Here is a 16,713-nt window from a genome sequence, read left to right on the forward strand (position 1 = left end):
GGCAGGTGAATCATTTGGGGTCAGGAATTCGAGACCAGCCTGGCCAACATGGTGAAACCCCGTCTCTACTGAAAATACAAAAAATTAGCCAGGCATGATGGTGTGCACCTGTGGTCTCAGCTACTTGGGAGGCTGAGGCATGAGAATGGCTTTAACCTGGGAGGTGGAGGTTGCAATGAGCTGAGATCCCCGAACTGCACTCCAGCCTGGGCAACAGAGTGAGACTCTGCCTTAAAAAAAAAAAAAGAAAGAAAAAAAAAAGGGCTTTCAGAAAAGGGAGGCCAGACACATTGCCCAACTTCCTTAAAATTTGGAAAGACCCAAGAAGAGATTCCTCAAAGGACACGTAGGCTATAGGGCTGCAGATAGCTAAGATTTATTTGTAAATAGCAAGTTTCTTCTACATAAATACTTATCAGATTCTTGAAAACTATTAACATTAAGGATGTAGCTTGGTAAACCTTTTCTCCAGCACAGCATCTGGTTAATTTGTGTATGAATATGCAGAAGTTCAAAATAGCATTCTACCACAAAGGAGTCTGACTTTATTTTAAAGACTTTTAAAATGTGTAGCCTTAAATCTGTACCCTGGTATTCAACTTGGGAGATTTGTAGGGAAATATTACCATTATTTGTTGAGCTAGACAAGCAAATATTCACTTTCTAGCATACTCAGGCTACAAAATAATCTAATTTCTTCCTATTACCATTTATTTATAGAATACTTATACAGCTCATAAAGCATTTTTCCCACATATCTTTGCTCATCAGAACCTCACTAAAGTGTTCTTTTGAACCTTGATTAGGTATACCCTATCCTACTTCAACATATCCCAGGTCCTTTCTCCTCATTAAGCCAACAATAGGACTATCAAACATTTTTGGAAGTAAATAATAGCAGAACATTAATGACCAATATTGGCTATGTGCCCAGTACCGTTTTAAGCACTTAACATGTTTTTTTGTTGTTGTTTGTTTTGAGACAGAGTCTGGCTCTGTCGCTCAGGCTGGAGTGTAGTGGTGTGATCTCGGCTTACTTCAACCTCTGCCTCCTGGATTCAAGCGATTCTCCTGCCTCAGCCTTGTGAGTAGCTGGGACTATAGGCACGTGCCACCACACCCAGCTAATGTTTGTACTTTTAGTAGAGACAGAGTTTCACCATGTTGGCCAGAGTGGTCTGGATCTCTTGACCTCGTGACCTGCCAGGCTCGGCCTCCCAAAGTGCTGGTATTTACAGGCGTGAGCCACTGCGCCTGGCTGCGTGATGATTAAATATAGATTAACATGTTTTATCTCATTTCTTCCTCACAAAAGCCTATAAAAGTAAATACTATTATTATCCCATTTACAAATGAGAAAACTGAGGCACAAAGATATCACATACAAAGTGTCTGAGTCAAAATTAAAACACAGGCAATTCAGAGCCTTAAAATCATTCTGTCTTTCTGTCTCTAGGTTGAGAATTATTCCTAGTTAGCAATTCTCATTTCTCCTATTGTCTTACCATTATCTTATCTTTCTACTCAGCCTAGTATGTGGTGTGAGTATGTACATGAAAGAGAAATGGGCTGGGCATGGTGGTGCATGCCTGTAATTCCAGCACTTTGGGAGGCCAATGGGGGCAGATTGCTTGAGCCCAGGAGATTTAGACCAGCCTGAGCAACATGGCAAAACCCTGTCTCTACAAAAAAATACCAAAATTAGCAGGGCATGGCGGCATGTGCCTGTGGTCCCAGCTACTCAGGGGGCTGAGGTAGGAGGATCACTTGAGCCTGGAAGGTCCAGACTATTAGCCAAGATCGTGCCACTGTACTCCAGCCTGGGTGACAGAGTGAGACCCTGTCTCAAAACAAAAAAAAAGAAAAAAAGAAATGTACCTTCTCATATTGTTTCTTATTCATTAAGCTGAATTCCACAATAACAAAGGAAAGCAAAAGCATGAATAATTCCAAAGCATTTTTTCCAGTCTGTAATTTTAAATCCCTCTCCCAGACCTATTAAAGGACTCAAAAAATCTGTTTTACTTCAGTTTGTTTCTCTATTTTGGGGAAACAGTTTACTTAAGTGAAAAACTTGAATAATTTGCCTGGAAAAGTAATTAAAGTATGACCTTCTTTAAGTATAGCTATCTGAAGGTTATTAAATGGACTCAATATACAAAAATTAATTATATTCCCCAAGTTCATAGAAACATTTATTGCCTAAAAAATAAGATATGAACATAAATAAATATATAAACATAAATACAGGTTTAAGAATTAAAAAAAGAAAATAGCCAGGTGTGGTGGCATGTGCCTTAAGTCCTAGTATTTGAGAGGATGAGGTGGGAAGATCGCTTGAACCCAGCAGGTGGAGGCTACAGATGTACTCCAGCCTGAGTGACAAAGTGAGACCCTGCCTCAAAAAAAAAGGGAAAAAGAGTACATATAGATTACTTTTTCTGGACCCAACTATCACCAGAATATATTAAGACTTTCTGAGGCCGGGTGTGGTGGCTCATGCCTGTAATCCCAGTGCTTTGGGAGGCTGAGGATGGTGGATCACCAGAGGTTGGGAGTTTGAGACCAGCCTGACCAACATGCCGAAATCCCGTTTCTGCTAAAAATACAAAAAATTAGCTGGGCGTGGTGGCACGCGCCTATAATCCCAGCTACTTGGGAGGCTGAGGCAGGAGAATCTCTTGAACCCGGTAGCTGGAGGTTACAGTGAGCCGAGATCGCGCCATTGCACTCCAGCTTGGACAACGAGCGAAACTCTTGTCTCAAAAAAAAAAAAAAAAAAAAAACAATAATTTACTGCATTTTACTTTACGACATTTAAAGTACCCTAAAGTGTCATTATTAGAATGACACTGGCGTTATTTTAAAGTAAAAATTTGGCCAGGCGCGGTGGCTCACGCTTGTAATCCCAGCACTTTGGGAGGCCGAGGCGGGCGGATCACGAGGTCAGGATATCGAGACCATGGTGAAACCCCGTCTCTACTAAAAATACAAAAAATTAGCCGGGCGTGGTGGCGGGCGCCTGTAGTCCCAGCTACTCGGAGAGGCTGAGGCAGGAGAATGGCCTGAACCCGGGAGGCGGAGCTTGCAGTGAGCCGAGATCGCGCCACTGCACTCCAGCCTGGGTGAACAGAGCGAGACTCCGTCTCAAAAAAATAATAATAATAAATAAAATAAAAATTTTTAGCCTTCTAAATAGCAAATATTTTAATAAATTTGGATGCTTTCCATTTTAGATGCTTTATTAACATGTTCACCTCTTAAATGGGGTAACATTTAAATGGAAGATTAGGTTAAAGACTTAGGTTCTTTTCTCCCTGGAATGCTTACATAACACATAATTTGTGTGTAGTTAGCCTTCTTCAAGGATACTTGTTGTGTATTAACTGAATTTAGGCTGTGCACAGTGGCTCACACCTGTAGTCCTAACACTTTGGGAGGCTGAGGTGGGCGGATCACTTGATGTCAGGAGTTTGAGACCAGCCTGGCCAATGTGGTGAAATCCTGCCTCTACTAAAAATACAAAAATTAGCCAGGCATCATGGCGCGCACCCATAATCCCAGCTACTCAGGAGGCTGAGACAGGAGAATCACTTGAATCTGGGAGGCAGAGGTTGCAGTAGGCCAAGATCACGCCACGGCACTCCAGCCTGGGTGACAGTAAGACTGTGTCTCAAAAAAAAAAAAAAAAAAGAACTGAATTTAATATTTAGTTTCCTCATCTGTAAAAAAAAGATATTGTAATATCTACTTCATAGGACAGTTATAAAAATTAAATGAGGTAATCCAATGAGATACTCATCAGCACAGGGTCTGGCACATATTAATTATCTATTATATGGTAGCTATGACTTAATCAGTTCTACAAGGCTTGTTATGAAAAACAGTATACACATCCATTTTCCTCTCCCCAGAGGCAGATTGGCAGCTTTTGAAAAATAAATCAGCATTACTTTGTCAGGGATAGGTTTAGCATGAAAGCAGTTTGGGCGTAAGCCTGTTCAAATTAAAAAATGATAAAGCTTTAAAAGGGGTTAAGACAGCTGCGCCTGTAATCCCAGCACTTTGGGAGGCCAAAGTGGGTGGATCATGAGGTCAGGAGTTCAAGACCAGCTTGGCCAAGATGGTGAAATCCCATCTCTACTAAAAATACAAAAATTAGCTGGACGTGGTGGCAGGTGCCTGTAATCCCAGCTACTCGGGAGGCTGAGGCAGAGAATTGCTTGAACCTGGGAGGCAGAGGTTGCAGTGAGCCGTTATTGCACCACTTTACTCCAGCCTGGGCGACAGATTGAGAATCTGTCTCAAAAAAAAAAAAAAAAAAAGTGGTTAAGATAGTTTTGGCTTTTGAATACAATATTCTATTATGTTTATTTTGGTTATTCAATCCAATTTTATTATTTATCTCATTTTAATTTAAGTCTCTTTTTATCTGGAATTAGAGTTGTACAATAAACTTGAGATTCAAGGGGTTTTTTGTTTTTGTTTTACCATTTTCCTTCCACTAGAAGAGAGGGGTTTGGAAACTAAGAAATAGATAATGAGCTTTTATTTCTCTGGTCCCAGATGATGAACTTGGAGTGAATTTCTTTGGTACTTACCAGGTTCCCTGTTTTACAATATACAAACACGTACATTGGTGACCTTTCCAGTGATGGCCAGAGAGTGACAATGAAGAGCTATAGTCTGTAGCTCTTAATCTGTGTGTACCCTGGGCAGGGCATCATCTGTTGGTTTCTGAAAGGAGGAGGAGCCCTAGAAAGCTGCTAGCCCAAATTGACACAGCTGTTGTTTTATTGCTTTTATTGCTATAGGATGATTTGCATAAAAGCTGCTGCTCAGTTCCTAAATTCAAGGATCAAGGGGATAACAGGGGGCCACAGCAGAAGCGTTCACGTCGCGGCCCCTGTCAGATTCTGGTGAATCTGCGAATTCTGCTGTATATCTCCTTACCCAACCACCCAAGTCAAACAGCAATTGAAATGAACAGCAGCAGGGCAGGCTTATAGGTATCCTTTACGGCCCAGTGATGCTTCTAGGGAGATGCTGTAGCATGTCATTCTTAAAATGTGCCCTGGTCATAAATGGGATCAGCTGGGCCTCTGAAGAACACAGTATATCACTGTAAGACAGGAATCCATGGGATTAAAAAAAAAAACTCATCAGTAGCAGTGGGAGACAGGAGAAGATGCTGTTTGTGGCTAATATGCTTAATAATTGCTTATAGGTTCCTGGAGAAATATTAAAGACATCTTTAGAAATGTAAAAGGTGCATGTTGTGATGATAGACGGCATTAGTTATTTCACTGGCAGTAGGGTTACCTTGGGAGTTTTACTACTGTCTGGTTTAGGTTTAATTCCTGGGTTCCTTCGTTGGCTCCTGAATGGAGCAGCTGAAGTCAAGCCGCAGTCAGTGGAGCAGCTGAAGTCAAGACTTTGCCTTCCTTGAGCTCAAAAAATTGAGGACGCGGTGGCTTATGTCTGCAATCCCAGCACTTTGGGAGGCCAAGCACTTTGGGCGAATCACCTGAGTTCAGGAGTTCAAGACCAGCCTGGCCAACATGGTGAAACCTCGTCTGTACTAAAAATACAAAAATTAGCCAGGTGTGGTGGCAGGCTCCTGTAATCCCAGCTACACCTCTAAAAAAAAAAATATATATATATATATGTATATACATATATATATATGTATATACATATATATACGTGTATATATGTATATATGTAGATACGTATATATATATATATATATATATAGTCTCTTATGTCTTGTACCTAAAGTTAGATGATTTACAGGAAGTGTCATAGTTCTATTAAAGTCTTAGAAATGCCTTTTAAAAATAATAGCTTAAAGGCTGGGCGCAGTGGCTCACGCCTGTAATGTCAGCACTTTGGGAGGCTGAAGTGGGTAGATCATGAGGTCTGGAGAGCGAGACCATTCTGTCTAACATGGTGAAACCCTGTCTCTACTAACAATACAAAAAATTAGCTGGGCGTTGTGGCATGCGCCTGTAATCCCAGCTACTGGGGAGGCTGAGGCAGGAGAATTGCTTGAACCTGGGAGGCAGAGGTTGCAGTGAGCCAAGATGGTGCCACTGCACTCCAGCCTGGGCGACAGAGCTAGACTCCATCTCAAAAAAAAAAACGCTTAAAAATAAAAAATTTAAACAAGATAAGAAAAAATAAAAATAATAGATTTATTGAGATATAATTCACATATCATGAAGTTCACTCTTTTAAAATATACAATGTAGTAGTTTTTAGCATAATGACAAAATTGTGTGTCAGTCATTACGATCTAATTCTAGAACATTTTTATCACCCCCAAAAAAACCAAACGCACTAGCAGTCAATCTGCATTTTGCCTTGATTTCTCCAGCCTTAGGCAATGACCAATCTACTTTCTATTTGTATAGATAATATGTCTGTTCCGGACCTTACACATAAATGAAATATCATATGTAATTTTTTGTGATTGTCTTCTTTCACTTAATGTTTTTAAGGTTCATCCATGTTGTAGCATGTATCAATACTTCATTTATTTTTTAAAATTTTTATATTTTTAATTTTATAATTTATAATTTTTGTGGGTACATACTAGATATATTTATTTATAGTGCTTCATTTATTTTTACTGCTGAATGTTATTGCATTATATGCATGTGCCAAAATTTGTTTATCCATTTACCAGTTGATAGGCATTTGGGTAGTTTCCGGTTTGGGGAATGATAAATAACATTGTTTTATAAAGTTGTTATAAACATCAGTGTATGTGGATCCATAGGTTTTTGTGCGGACATGTGTTTTTATTTATCTTGGGTAAATTCTTGGGAGTGGGACTGCTAGGTTGTGTGCTGAAGTATATGTTTAACTTTTATAAGAAACAGCCAAACTGTTTTTGCAAAGTGGCTGTGCCATTTTGCATTCCTACTAGGAATTTACGAGAATTCTGGTTGTTCTGCATCCTAGTCAGCGTTTGGAGTTGTCAGAGTGTGTGTTTGTTTGTTTTTTTATCCATTCTAGTAAATGAGTAGTTCTTTCTTAGTTTAAAGTAAAAATCTTGCAAGATGAATTCATCAAAAGAACAATTTAAATGTAAGGTAAGCATTTACTGAATGTCTGTTATATGCCAGGCCCCCTGCTAGATAATGAGAATGCAGAGAAATAAGACACATTTCTGCTTCCATGAGACTTACAGTTTATTGAGGGTGACAGGCATGTAAAGAAGTAATTACAATATACTTAGTTCTAATTACCTAGAATCAGTCCGGGATGGGGAAGGAGAGTGGATACCTGGAAGAAGAAAATAATATTTGGAGCTACATGTACTTTTGCATAAAGTTCTAAGATAGGTTTTGATAGCAAAGGTTAAGCTCCCCCTTTATTGTTTTACCTAATAAATCAATGCCCAGTAAACTTCTTGAGATAATATTCTGCTGGCTAACAAGCCAATGATTTGGGGTGACATCAACTAATCACTTTCAAAAGTCACGTATGCACCCTAACCAGGGAAAGGGGCAACTTTAATTTTTGTAGGTTTTTGTTTGTTTGTTTTTGAGACAGTGTCTTATTCTGTTGCCCAGACTGGAGTGCGGTGGCACCACCTTGACTCACCGTAGCGTCTGCCTCCCGGGTTCCAGTGATTCTCCTGCCTCAGCCTCCCAGGTAGCTGAGCTTACAGGCACGTGCCACTATGTCTGGCTAATTTTTATATTTTTAGTAGAGACAGGGTTTCACCATGTTGGCCAGGCTGGTCTCGAACTGCTGACCTTAGGTTATCTGCACGCCTCGGCCTCTCAAAGTACTAGGATTACAGGTGTGAGCCACCGCGCCCGGCCTAATTTTTGTAGTTTTTTGATGCCTTCTTTTCTGACCATCATAGTCACTGCTTTCCCTTTCTGTATCCTTCCTGGGTCGGCCTCATTTCTGCCTTTTCTCTAGCACACTGCTAAGCTGTATAATCACTCCTTTTTATTTTCAATTTTTTCTTTTAGTCAGACACCATTGACTGGAAAAATCACTCCTCTTTAAATTGCATGTGTACTTAACTGTGAACTGTTTACCACAGTCAGCAATGGCAGCAGGTGGCATTTGTACTTTTTATACAGTCGACCACTCTAGCATTTACCCTGCTGAATCCAGCCTCAAAATGTAGGGTCATGTCAGGTAATTCCAAGAGCCATGTTTCTCTGTGTATGATATACCAAGCCTCTTATCTGGCCTGCCTGGCTAAAACCAGAAGAGCTGTGAAGAAACATTAGGAATAGAGAGAACATGAAAAGACTTGGCAAAAACGTGCTTCAAGTTGAGTCATGCTTATCTAATTTTTGAGCATCCTTCAGAGCAGGTGATACTATCCTTGGTTTTTTTTTTTTTTAACCTCTCCAGAACCTTAGCTTGGTTTCCTGTTACACAGCAAGTAAAAACACAATCTGATAAAAAGGTTTAAGTAAGTGGAATTAGTCATCCTCAGGAAGAAAAAGATGGGAAATCTATAATTTCTCTGTATGCCCTAATCTTTTTTTTTTTGAGACGGAGTTTCATTCTTGTCACCCAGGCTGGAGTGCAGTGGTGTGATCTCGGCTCACCTCAACCTCCGCCTCCCAGGTTTAAGCAATTCTCCTGCCTCAGCCTTCTGAGTAGCTGGGATTACAGGCATGCGCCACCATGCCTAATTTTGGATTTTTAGTAGAGACGAGGTTTCTCCATATTGGTCAGGCTGGTCTCGAACTCCCGACCTCAGGTGATCTCGCCTGCCTCGGCCTCCCAAAGTGCTGGGATTACAGGCGTGAGCCACCACGCCCTGCCAGTTAGTCATTTCTTATGCGTTAGATGCATTTAACTTCGGAATGTTTTATCCATATATATGTTGCAGTCATGTGATAAATAGAAAACTCTTCCTTAGGAATTCCTTTAAAAAGTTTTTCTGTTTTCTATGACTACATTTATCTTTTCCTAGCTCTTTCAGACATCTACCATCCTTTTGATTTTTGGTCCTGTCTGTGTCCCTTTCTTCCCGACTAAGCCTCCATTGTTCATGGGCCACACTGCAGCTAGTTAGTGTAGAAGTGTTAGAACATTACTGGTATGGACTTGAGAGTCACAGACCTGGTTTTATGTCCTTATTTCTGATTAGCTCTGTGACTGAGCAATTACATAAACCTTTGTGAGCCTCAGTTTTCCTCAGTGAAATGGAGACAATACCTACTCTGCAGGATTGTGGTGAGGAAGGAGATAGAACTTTAAACCATTTAGTCCAGTGCCTAGCACATGGTTAATTTTATCATTTGGTTCCAGAGCTACTTTTATCCCCAGATGCTGTTGGCCCTTTCAGCCTTCCACTTTGTATGTCTAGCAGAGGAAATGTCTGGGTATAAGCTAGAAAGGGTAGCAAGGGGTTCTGGATTCCTCTTCCAAGAAAAGGGCAGGTGAATGGGATAGGGCTGTTAGAGATGGACTTGGGATTGTACAGAGGTAGATCAAACTACTTCTTGAGGTTAATCAGTTGTCAGTTGAGCAAAGGTCATTGACCAAGGGCAAGTGAGGGTCAAGTTGCTTGTGTTGCAGGGTGGGGTCAAAGAAACCTGTCTCTGGATTGGATAGATTAAGTTAAAGGGAGTGTTTGTAAAAAGGATTTAAGGCTAGAGAGAATAGGAGGAAGTCAAGGAAGCAGTACAATGAGAATCCTTAAGAGCACGGTCTGGATTTGACTGGATTTGAGCCCTGGCTCTGCCATTCACCATCCCCATAACCTTGAGCCAGTTATTTATTCTCTCCAAGACTTAATTTTTATTTTATTTTATTTGAGATGGAGTCTCACTGTGTCACCCAGGCTGGAGTGCAATGGCGTGGTCTCGGCTCACTGCAGCCTCCGCCTCCTGGGTTCAAGCGATTCTCCTGCCTCAGCCTTCCAAGTAGCTGGGGCTACAGGCACGTGCCACCACACCGGCTAATTTTTGTATTTTTAGTAGAGATGGGGTTTCACTATGTTGGCCAGGCTGGTCTCAAACTCCCGATGTCACAATCCACCCACCTCGGCCTCCCAAAGTGCTGGGATTACAGGAGTGAGCCACTGCGCCCAGCGACTTGTTTAATTTATAAAATGGGACAAAAGCTACCTACTTAATAGGGCTGTGAGATAATGCATATAGCATACTTAGAACAGTGACAGGCACATATTAAATACTTCATAAATTTATTACTATTAAATCCAGCTGAGGGAAGAAAGAGAGGACTAATGCAGTGGAGGTGAGCTGTTCTGTGTACAACTAACTGACAACATCTTCATTGGTTATCTTCAAAGAAAAAGAGTCAGTAATGGGCTGCATTATTTATAGATGTTCTAATACTTCTTGGTGTGTTTTCTTGTTAAAAACAAATAATGATGTTTTCCTGTTTCTCTACATTGGGAAACAAAACTTATAAAAAAAAAAGGCCTAACAGGTTAGTTGCCACTTGCAACTTTTGTCATTGAATGATAAATTGTGGCCTAGTTTTCTGTATACATAATTTCTGTTGATGAATTCCACTGTAGATTTTTCTGTTTTTTCTATCCTTTTTGTTCTGTTTTTTTGCAGACTTCCTGGTTAATCACTTATTTCAGCAACGTTTACCACTTCTAAAACAAAAAGGATGAATGGTATGCATCAAATATAAGTTGATGAGGCATGGATGGAATTAATTTTAATGAGAACTCTAGAGGCCTGAAGTTTGTTTAATTAAGCCTGTACAAATTCTATCATGCCTTTCACATGTCATATGTTTTCATCTGTTGAGCATTAAGTGAACCCTGTTAGGTTAGTATCTGTGAACTGCTAGATTTAAAAATTCATTTTTCAGTACTCTTGAGATAGCATCACAGAAATCTTTTTGTGTTCTCCCTAATATTATGGTAGCCACCATGGTACAGATGCCTGTATGTTCTGTATTTAGTACTGAAGAAACCATGAAGAGAGAATTATCCCCCACCCTTTTTTTTTTTTTTTTTTTTTGAGACGGGGTCTCACTCTGTTGCCCAGGCTGTAGTGCAGTGGTGTGATCTAGGCTTACTGCAACCTCCACCTCCCAGGTTCAAGTGATTCTCCTGCCTCAGCCTCTGGAGTAGCTGGGATTACAGGCACCTGCCACCACACCTGGCTAATTTTTTTTTTTTTTTTTTTTGAGACGGAGTCTCGCTCTGTCACCCAGGCTGGGTGCAGTGGCATGAGCTTGGCTCACTGCAACCTCCACCTCCCCAGTTCAAGCGATTCTCCTGCCTCAGCCTCCTGAGTAGTTGGGACTACAAGCACGTGCCACCGTGCCTGGCTGATTTTTTGTATTTTTAGTAGAGACGGGGTTTCACCATGTTAGCCAGGATGGTCTCGATCTCCTGACCTCGTGATCCACCCGCTCCGACCTCCTGAAGTGCTGGGATTACAGGCGTGAGCCACTGCACCTGGAAAATTATCCCATCTTATAGATTAAGATAACCAAGGCTTAGAAGCATATTCAAAGTGACATGCCAGTAAGTGGGAAAGCCAAAATTTGAAAATTGGATTTTGATTTTAAAATTTGTGCTTTTAAAAACTAGGCCACCAACTGCTTCTCTAATACTCAGTAAGTCAGAAGACTGCAAAACTGACCCTCTGCAAGGTAGGCCAGGCTTGTTTATTGCCTGCTGCTCACACTATTCCCTGCCCTCACTTTACTGTCTAATTTTACTGAACAGAATCATGGGTGTAAAGGCTGAACTTGAATCATCCAATTTAGTGGCTCTAGCCAGTTATAGAATTTATTTTGTTTTAAATTATGATTAAGTAGGTTTGGGCTGGAGCCCAGGAATCTGTGTTTTAATTGGCTCTACATGTGATTTTTGACAGTCTGACAGGTTTGGGAACCATTTCAATTTAGTTACATGAATCCCTCCTCCCAAAATCCTCTTTAATTTTCCTGACAGGTAGTCATCTAATGTCTGATATCCATTTGTGATAGAAATTCACTGTTACATTAAAACATTGTAATGTGCAGTTAGTTACAGTGCTGTTTTTCTATAGAAGTAACCATGGATTTAATTAATTTCTTTGGCCAGATTTTTATACTCCTTAGGTTTTGGCATTGAGGGCTCTTGAATCTTCTCTGAACCTTGCCTTCTTCATGTGTAAAATGGGTGTATTGTTATCTACCTTGAGGGATTATCAATAATTAAATGAAAAAATAAACTGTCCTGTCTGGAAAGATTCTTGAATGCCTTCAAATAGCCTTTTCTTATAGTTCCCTTACCATGTCAGTCTATTCGGAAACACTCTCATGTCTTCAGAGTTCTAGTTAGAAGTGTGGATGTGATAGAGGGCTCCTAGATAATTCATTTTGGGATTGTTAGTGCCAGAAATAGGTTATCATTTTGCCTCCTCATCAGCATACTTCTTTACCTCTGGCTTTTTCTTTGGACAAAGTATATGATAGACACCTCTTATGGGTACAGATAAGCCTGCATTTCTGGAAATTCAGCTTTACTCCTTAGAGTTTCCACTAATAACTTGAACCCAAAGCAAAACAAATGATCTGCAGGAAGACTTTAAATCTAAAAGAAAAGACCTTCTTAGATTGTATAGAGACCAAAGTAGAGAACCAAAGAAAATATTCCATATCTCTTTCCTATCCAAGGGGAAAGATAGGTAATGGGTGAGTGTTGTCCATAGAAGAGGATAAATGATCAAGTGCAAGGCTGGAAAAGACTGCTCAAGACCCTTAAAATAATCTCTCATCACTGTAGTTTGACTTGGTTTGGTTGTTGAGATGTATGCCTATCTTGCTTTTCTTAACCAAAGCAAATTTGATCCGTTCTTTAGTATTAACTTAGTTTTTTTGTGTTTTTTTTTTTTGTGTGTGTGTGTATGTGTGTTTTTTTGTTTTTTTGTTTTGAGACAGTCTCGCTCTGTCACCCAGGCTGGAGTGCAGTGGCACGATCTCGGCTCACTGCAAGCACCGCCTCCCAGGCTCAGGCCATTCTCCTGCCTCAGCCTCCCTAGTAGCTGGAACTACAGGCACCCGCCACCATGCCCGGCTAATTTTTTGTATATTTTTTAGTAGAGACGGGGTTTCACCGTGTTAGCCAGGATAGTCTCAATCTCCTGACCTCGTGATCCGGCCGCCTCGGCCTCCCAAAGTGCTGGGATTACAGGCGTGAGCCACCGCGTCCGGCTCTTTAGTATTAACTTAGAACATGAACTGTGTTTCCCTTGAGGCTCAGAGTACTAAGAAGAGTTTGTAGGTGATAGTTTCCTGAAGGCTTGAGTGAAATGTGGTGAAATAATACTTTTTTCTTTACTTAGTTTGTGTTAGAGTTCTATTTTCAAAATGTTTTTGAATCTAACATCTTGAAAATACTCCTTTAGGTTAAGGTTTCTTCGTGTGAGTGCTTTTCAAAAGGTAATTTTCGTACTTTGGACACATTAAAATTTTTTTTTTCTTTTTGCCATTATCTTCATGAATACAACTTTGAACACATTTTTATTTTTATATTTTGAGATGGAGTCTTGCTATGTCGCCAGGCTGCAGTGCAATGGTGTGATCTCGGCTCACTGCAACCTCTGCCTCCTGGGTCCAAGCGATTCGCTGCCTCCGCCTCCTGAGTAGCTGGGATTACAGGCACGCACCAGCACGCCCAGCTAATTTTTGTATTTTCGGTAGAGACAGGGTTTCACCATGTTGGCTAGGATGGTCTCAGTCTCCTGACCTCATGATCTGCCTACCTCGGCCTCCCAAAGTACTGGGATTACAGGTGTGAGCCACTGCGCCTGGCCACATTTTTATTTTTAAAAAGTGTATCCAATATATGTAACTTACTGGTCAGAAATGTTAAAGGTAGGCCGGGCGCGGTGGCTCACACCTGTAATCCCAGTACTTTGGGAGGCCAAAGCCAGTGGATCATGAGGTCAGGAGATCGAGATCATCCTGGCTAACACGGTGAAACCCTGTCTCTACTAAAAATACAAAAAATTAGCCGGGCGTGGTGGCGGGTGCCTGTAGTCCCAGCTACTCTGGAGGCTGAGGCAGGAGAAGGGCATGAAACCGGGAGGCGGAGCTTGCAGTGAGCCGAGATTGCGCCACTGCACTCCAGCCTGGGCGACAGAGCCAGACTCCGTCTCAAAAAAAGAAAGAAAAAAAAAAGGAAATGTTAAAGGTATCCAATACATTTTCATTGAAATTATAGTCGCCCTTTGGTTTTTCAGGAAAATGATTCCATTTGAGTTCTTAATTGTGGTCTTTATTGTTTGCACTCAGGAATTCCAGACCAGCCTGGGCAACATAGTGAGACCCCATCTCTTAAAAAAAATTTTTTTTTTTAATTAGCTGGGCATGGTGGCATGTGTCCTAGCTACTAGGGGGGCTGAGGTGGGAGGATTGCTTGAGCTCAGGAGGTCGGGACTGAAGTGAGCCATGATTGCACCACTGTACTTCAACCTGGGCAACAAAGCAAGACCTTGTCTCAAAAAAAAAAAAAAAAATTGTGGTCTTTCTCTGCGGGGGAAACATCTCTGTTCATTTGACAATAAGGTTATTGGGTGGAGGGTAGAGAGCAAAACCAATTAACTTGACTCTTCCTTTTAAATTTACTATTTTAGTTTGTTTGCAAGAAAGTCACTCTGAATTACATTACATTATAGAATATTAGGGAAAATGATGCAATTTAATTAATTATGGAGACTTGTATTAAACTTAATGTTGCCAAGTCATTATTCTTTTTTTTTTTGAGATGGAGTCTTGCTCTGTCATCCAGGCTGGAGTGCAGTGGTGTGATCTCAGCTCACTGCAACCTCTGCCTTCCAGGTTCAAGTGATTCCTCTTGCCTCAGCCTCCCAAGTAGCTGGGATTACAGGTGCACACCACCATACCTGGCTAATTTTTGTATTTTTAGTAGAGGCGAGGTTCCACCTTGTTGGCCAGGCTGGTCTCGAACTCCTGACCTCAAGTGATCTGCCCACCTTGGCCTCCCAAAGTGCTGGGATTACAGGTGTGACAAGTCATTATTTTTAATGAAAAGAGCAGGATCAGCGCGGTAGCTCACGTCTGTAATCCCAGCACTTTGGTAGGCCAAGGCAAGAGGATTGCTTGAGCCTAGACATTTGAGACCAGCCTGGGAAACATAGTGAGACCCCATCTCTACAGAGTAAATAAATAAATAAACAAATAAAAAGAAAGACTGTGTGCTGTTGGGGCTCTCTGTAACTTTCATTCATGTCATCAGTCCACAGCAGGAAGCAAATGATATGGTGTTAATTTTATGAAGTAATTTTATATATTGTCTTGTTTTTGTTTTTATTTTTAGGACCGGAGTAGGCCCTATGATACTTTTAACTTGCACTCGTTGGAGAACTCCTTAATGGATATGATAAGGACTGATCATGAGCCTCTGAAAGGTAAACACTACCCTCCCAGTGGCCCACCAATGAGTTTCGCTGATATAATGTGGAGGAATCATTTTGCAGGTTAGGAATATTCATATGTCCATTTCTTGCTTGGTGTTTTAAGCAAAAATCAGCTTTTTAATAATTTTGATTTTTCTGGTTTGTTTTTTGTTTGCTTGTTTTTGTTTTGCTTCTGTAAAGCATTGTGGAATGTATTTAAAGTTGATTTTTTTTTTAACCTGGGTTCAGCTACCTATAATAATCAAGGTGGATTGTTATCAGTCATGTCTGGCAGGAGCATGAATTGGGTAGCTGAGGTTAGTCACATTATGAGTTAATAGCATGAGACCAGCAGCCAGGTTTTCTGGGCTTTGTGCATTTGGAATCCTCAGCTGAACCTGCATAATTCATTTAAGTCCATGTATATATACTGCAAGGAGCTGTGAGAGTTAGTAAAGCAGTCTCCAAAGATTGCTTCAGAAAACTGCATATAAAGGACTTCTATTTTATTAAAGCATAATCACCTTCCTAATATAGGAAGTATCACTACACAGGCTTAGGGGCAGCTAGTGACCCTTTGCAGTCTCTGAGGCCAAATCACAAGAAAAATATCTGAAAGTATATAAGTGTTTTGGGTTAAATATAAGGCAGAAAGTCTCAAAGTTAGCAATATTAGGACTTCCTGTTTTTACAGCCTGTGTAAATTCAGGATAGATGTTGGTGTTTAATTCATAATTACAGATAGTTCTTTTTATGGGTTATGGGACTTTTTAGAGACCTTATGATATTTAAAAATAGTGTAATGCAAGTTACCTATGGAAATATCCATTATACTTGGGTTAAGATCTAAATTTCCGAAACTGTGAAGAGGTAGTCATGGGGATGCCCATCTTGTATGAACCATTATGTCTTTCAAAATTGTGAGAAATTCTATCCCCTCTGGTTCTTTCTAGGCCCATATTATAGTGTGAATGACTGAACACCTGATGCTCATTTCCTCAAGCCACACCAGAAATCTCTTTCATCATTTTCTTGTCACACTCATGATTTTCTTCTGCTTTCTTCATTTTCCAGTGAAAAGAAAGTAGTCAATAGGTTATAAAGAAAAGAAGGGATTTTTGGGGAAAGCGAGTTTTTTTTTTTTTTTTTTTTGAGACAGTGGAGTGCAGTGGCACAATCTTGACTCAGTGAAACTTCCTCCTCCTAGGTTGAAATGATTATTCTGCCTCAGCCTTCCAAGTAGCTGGGATTACAGGTGCTTGCCACCTCGCCCAGCTAGTTTTTGTATTTTTAATAGAGGTGGGATTTCACCATGTTGGCCAGGCTG

At 40.6% G+C, this 16,713-nt stretch overlaps 1 protein-coding gene across 11 annotated transcripts in view; it reads left to right on the forward strand.

The window, feature by feature from the left end:
- Positions 1-16,713, forward strand: part of CPEB3 (cytoplasmic polyadenylation element binding protein 3) — a 249,785-nt gene that overhangs the window by 83,328 nt on the left and 149,744 nt on the right. For 6 of the 11 annotated variants that reach the window (XM_055255505.2, XM_055255549.2, XM_055255512.2 and 3 more), the window contains exon 3: positions 15,308-15,467. In XM_055255505.2, the coding sequence (XP_055111480.1) occupies positions 15,308-15,467 (160 nt within the window). The remainder of the gene's footprint in view (positions 1-15,307; positions 15,468-16,713) is intronic. The other 5 variants (XM_063629959.1, XM_055255580.2, XM_055255589.2 and 2 more) reach the window with 1 other exon arrangement.

Source organism: Symphalangus syndactylus, chromosome 2 (genome assembly GCF_028878055.3).
Source record: "Symphalangus syndactylus isolate Jambi chromosome 2, NHGRI_mSymSyn1-v2.1_pri, whole genome shotgun sequence".
NCBI classification, from domain to species: Eukaryota; Metazoa; Chordata; class Mammalia; order Primates; family Hylobatidae; genus Symphalangus; species Symphalangus syndactylus.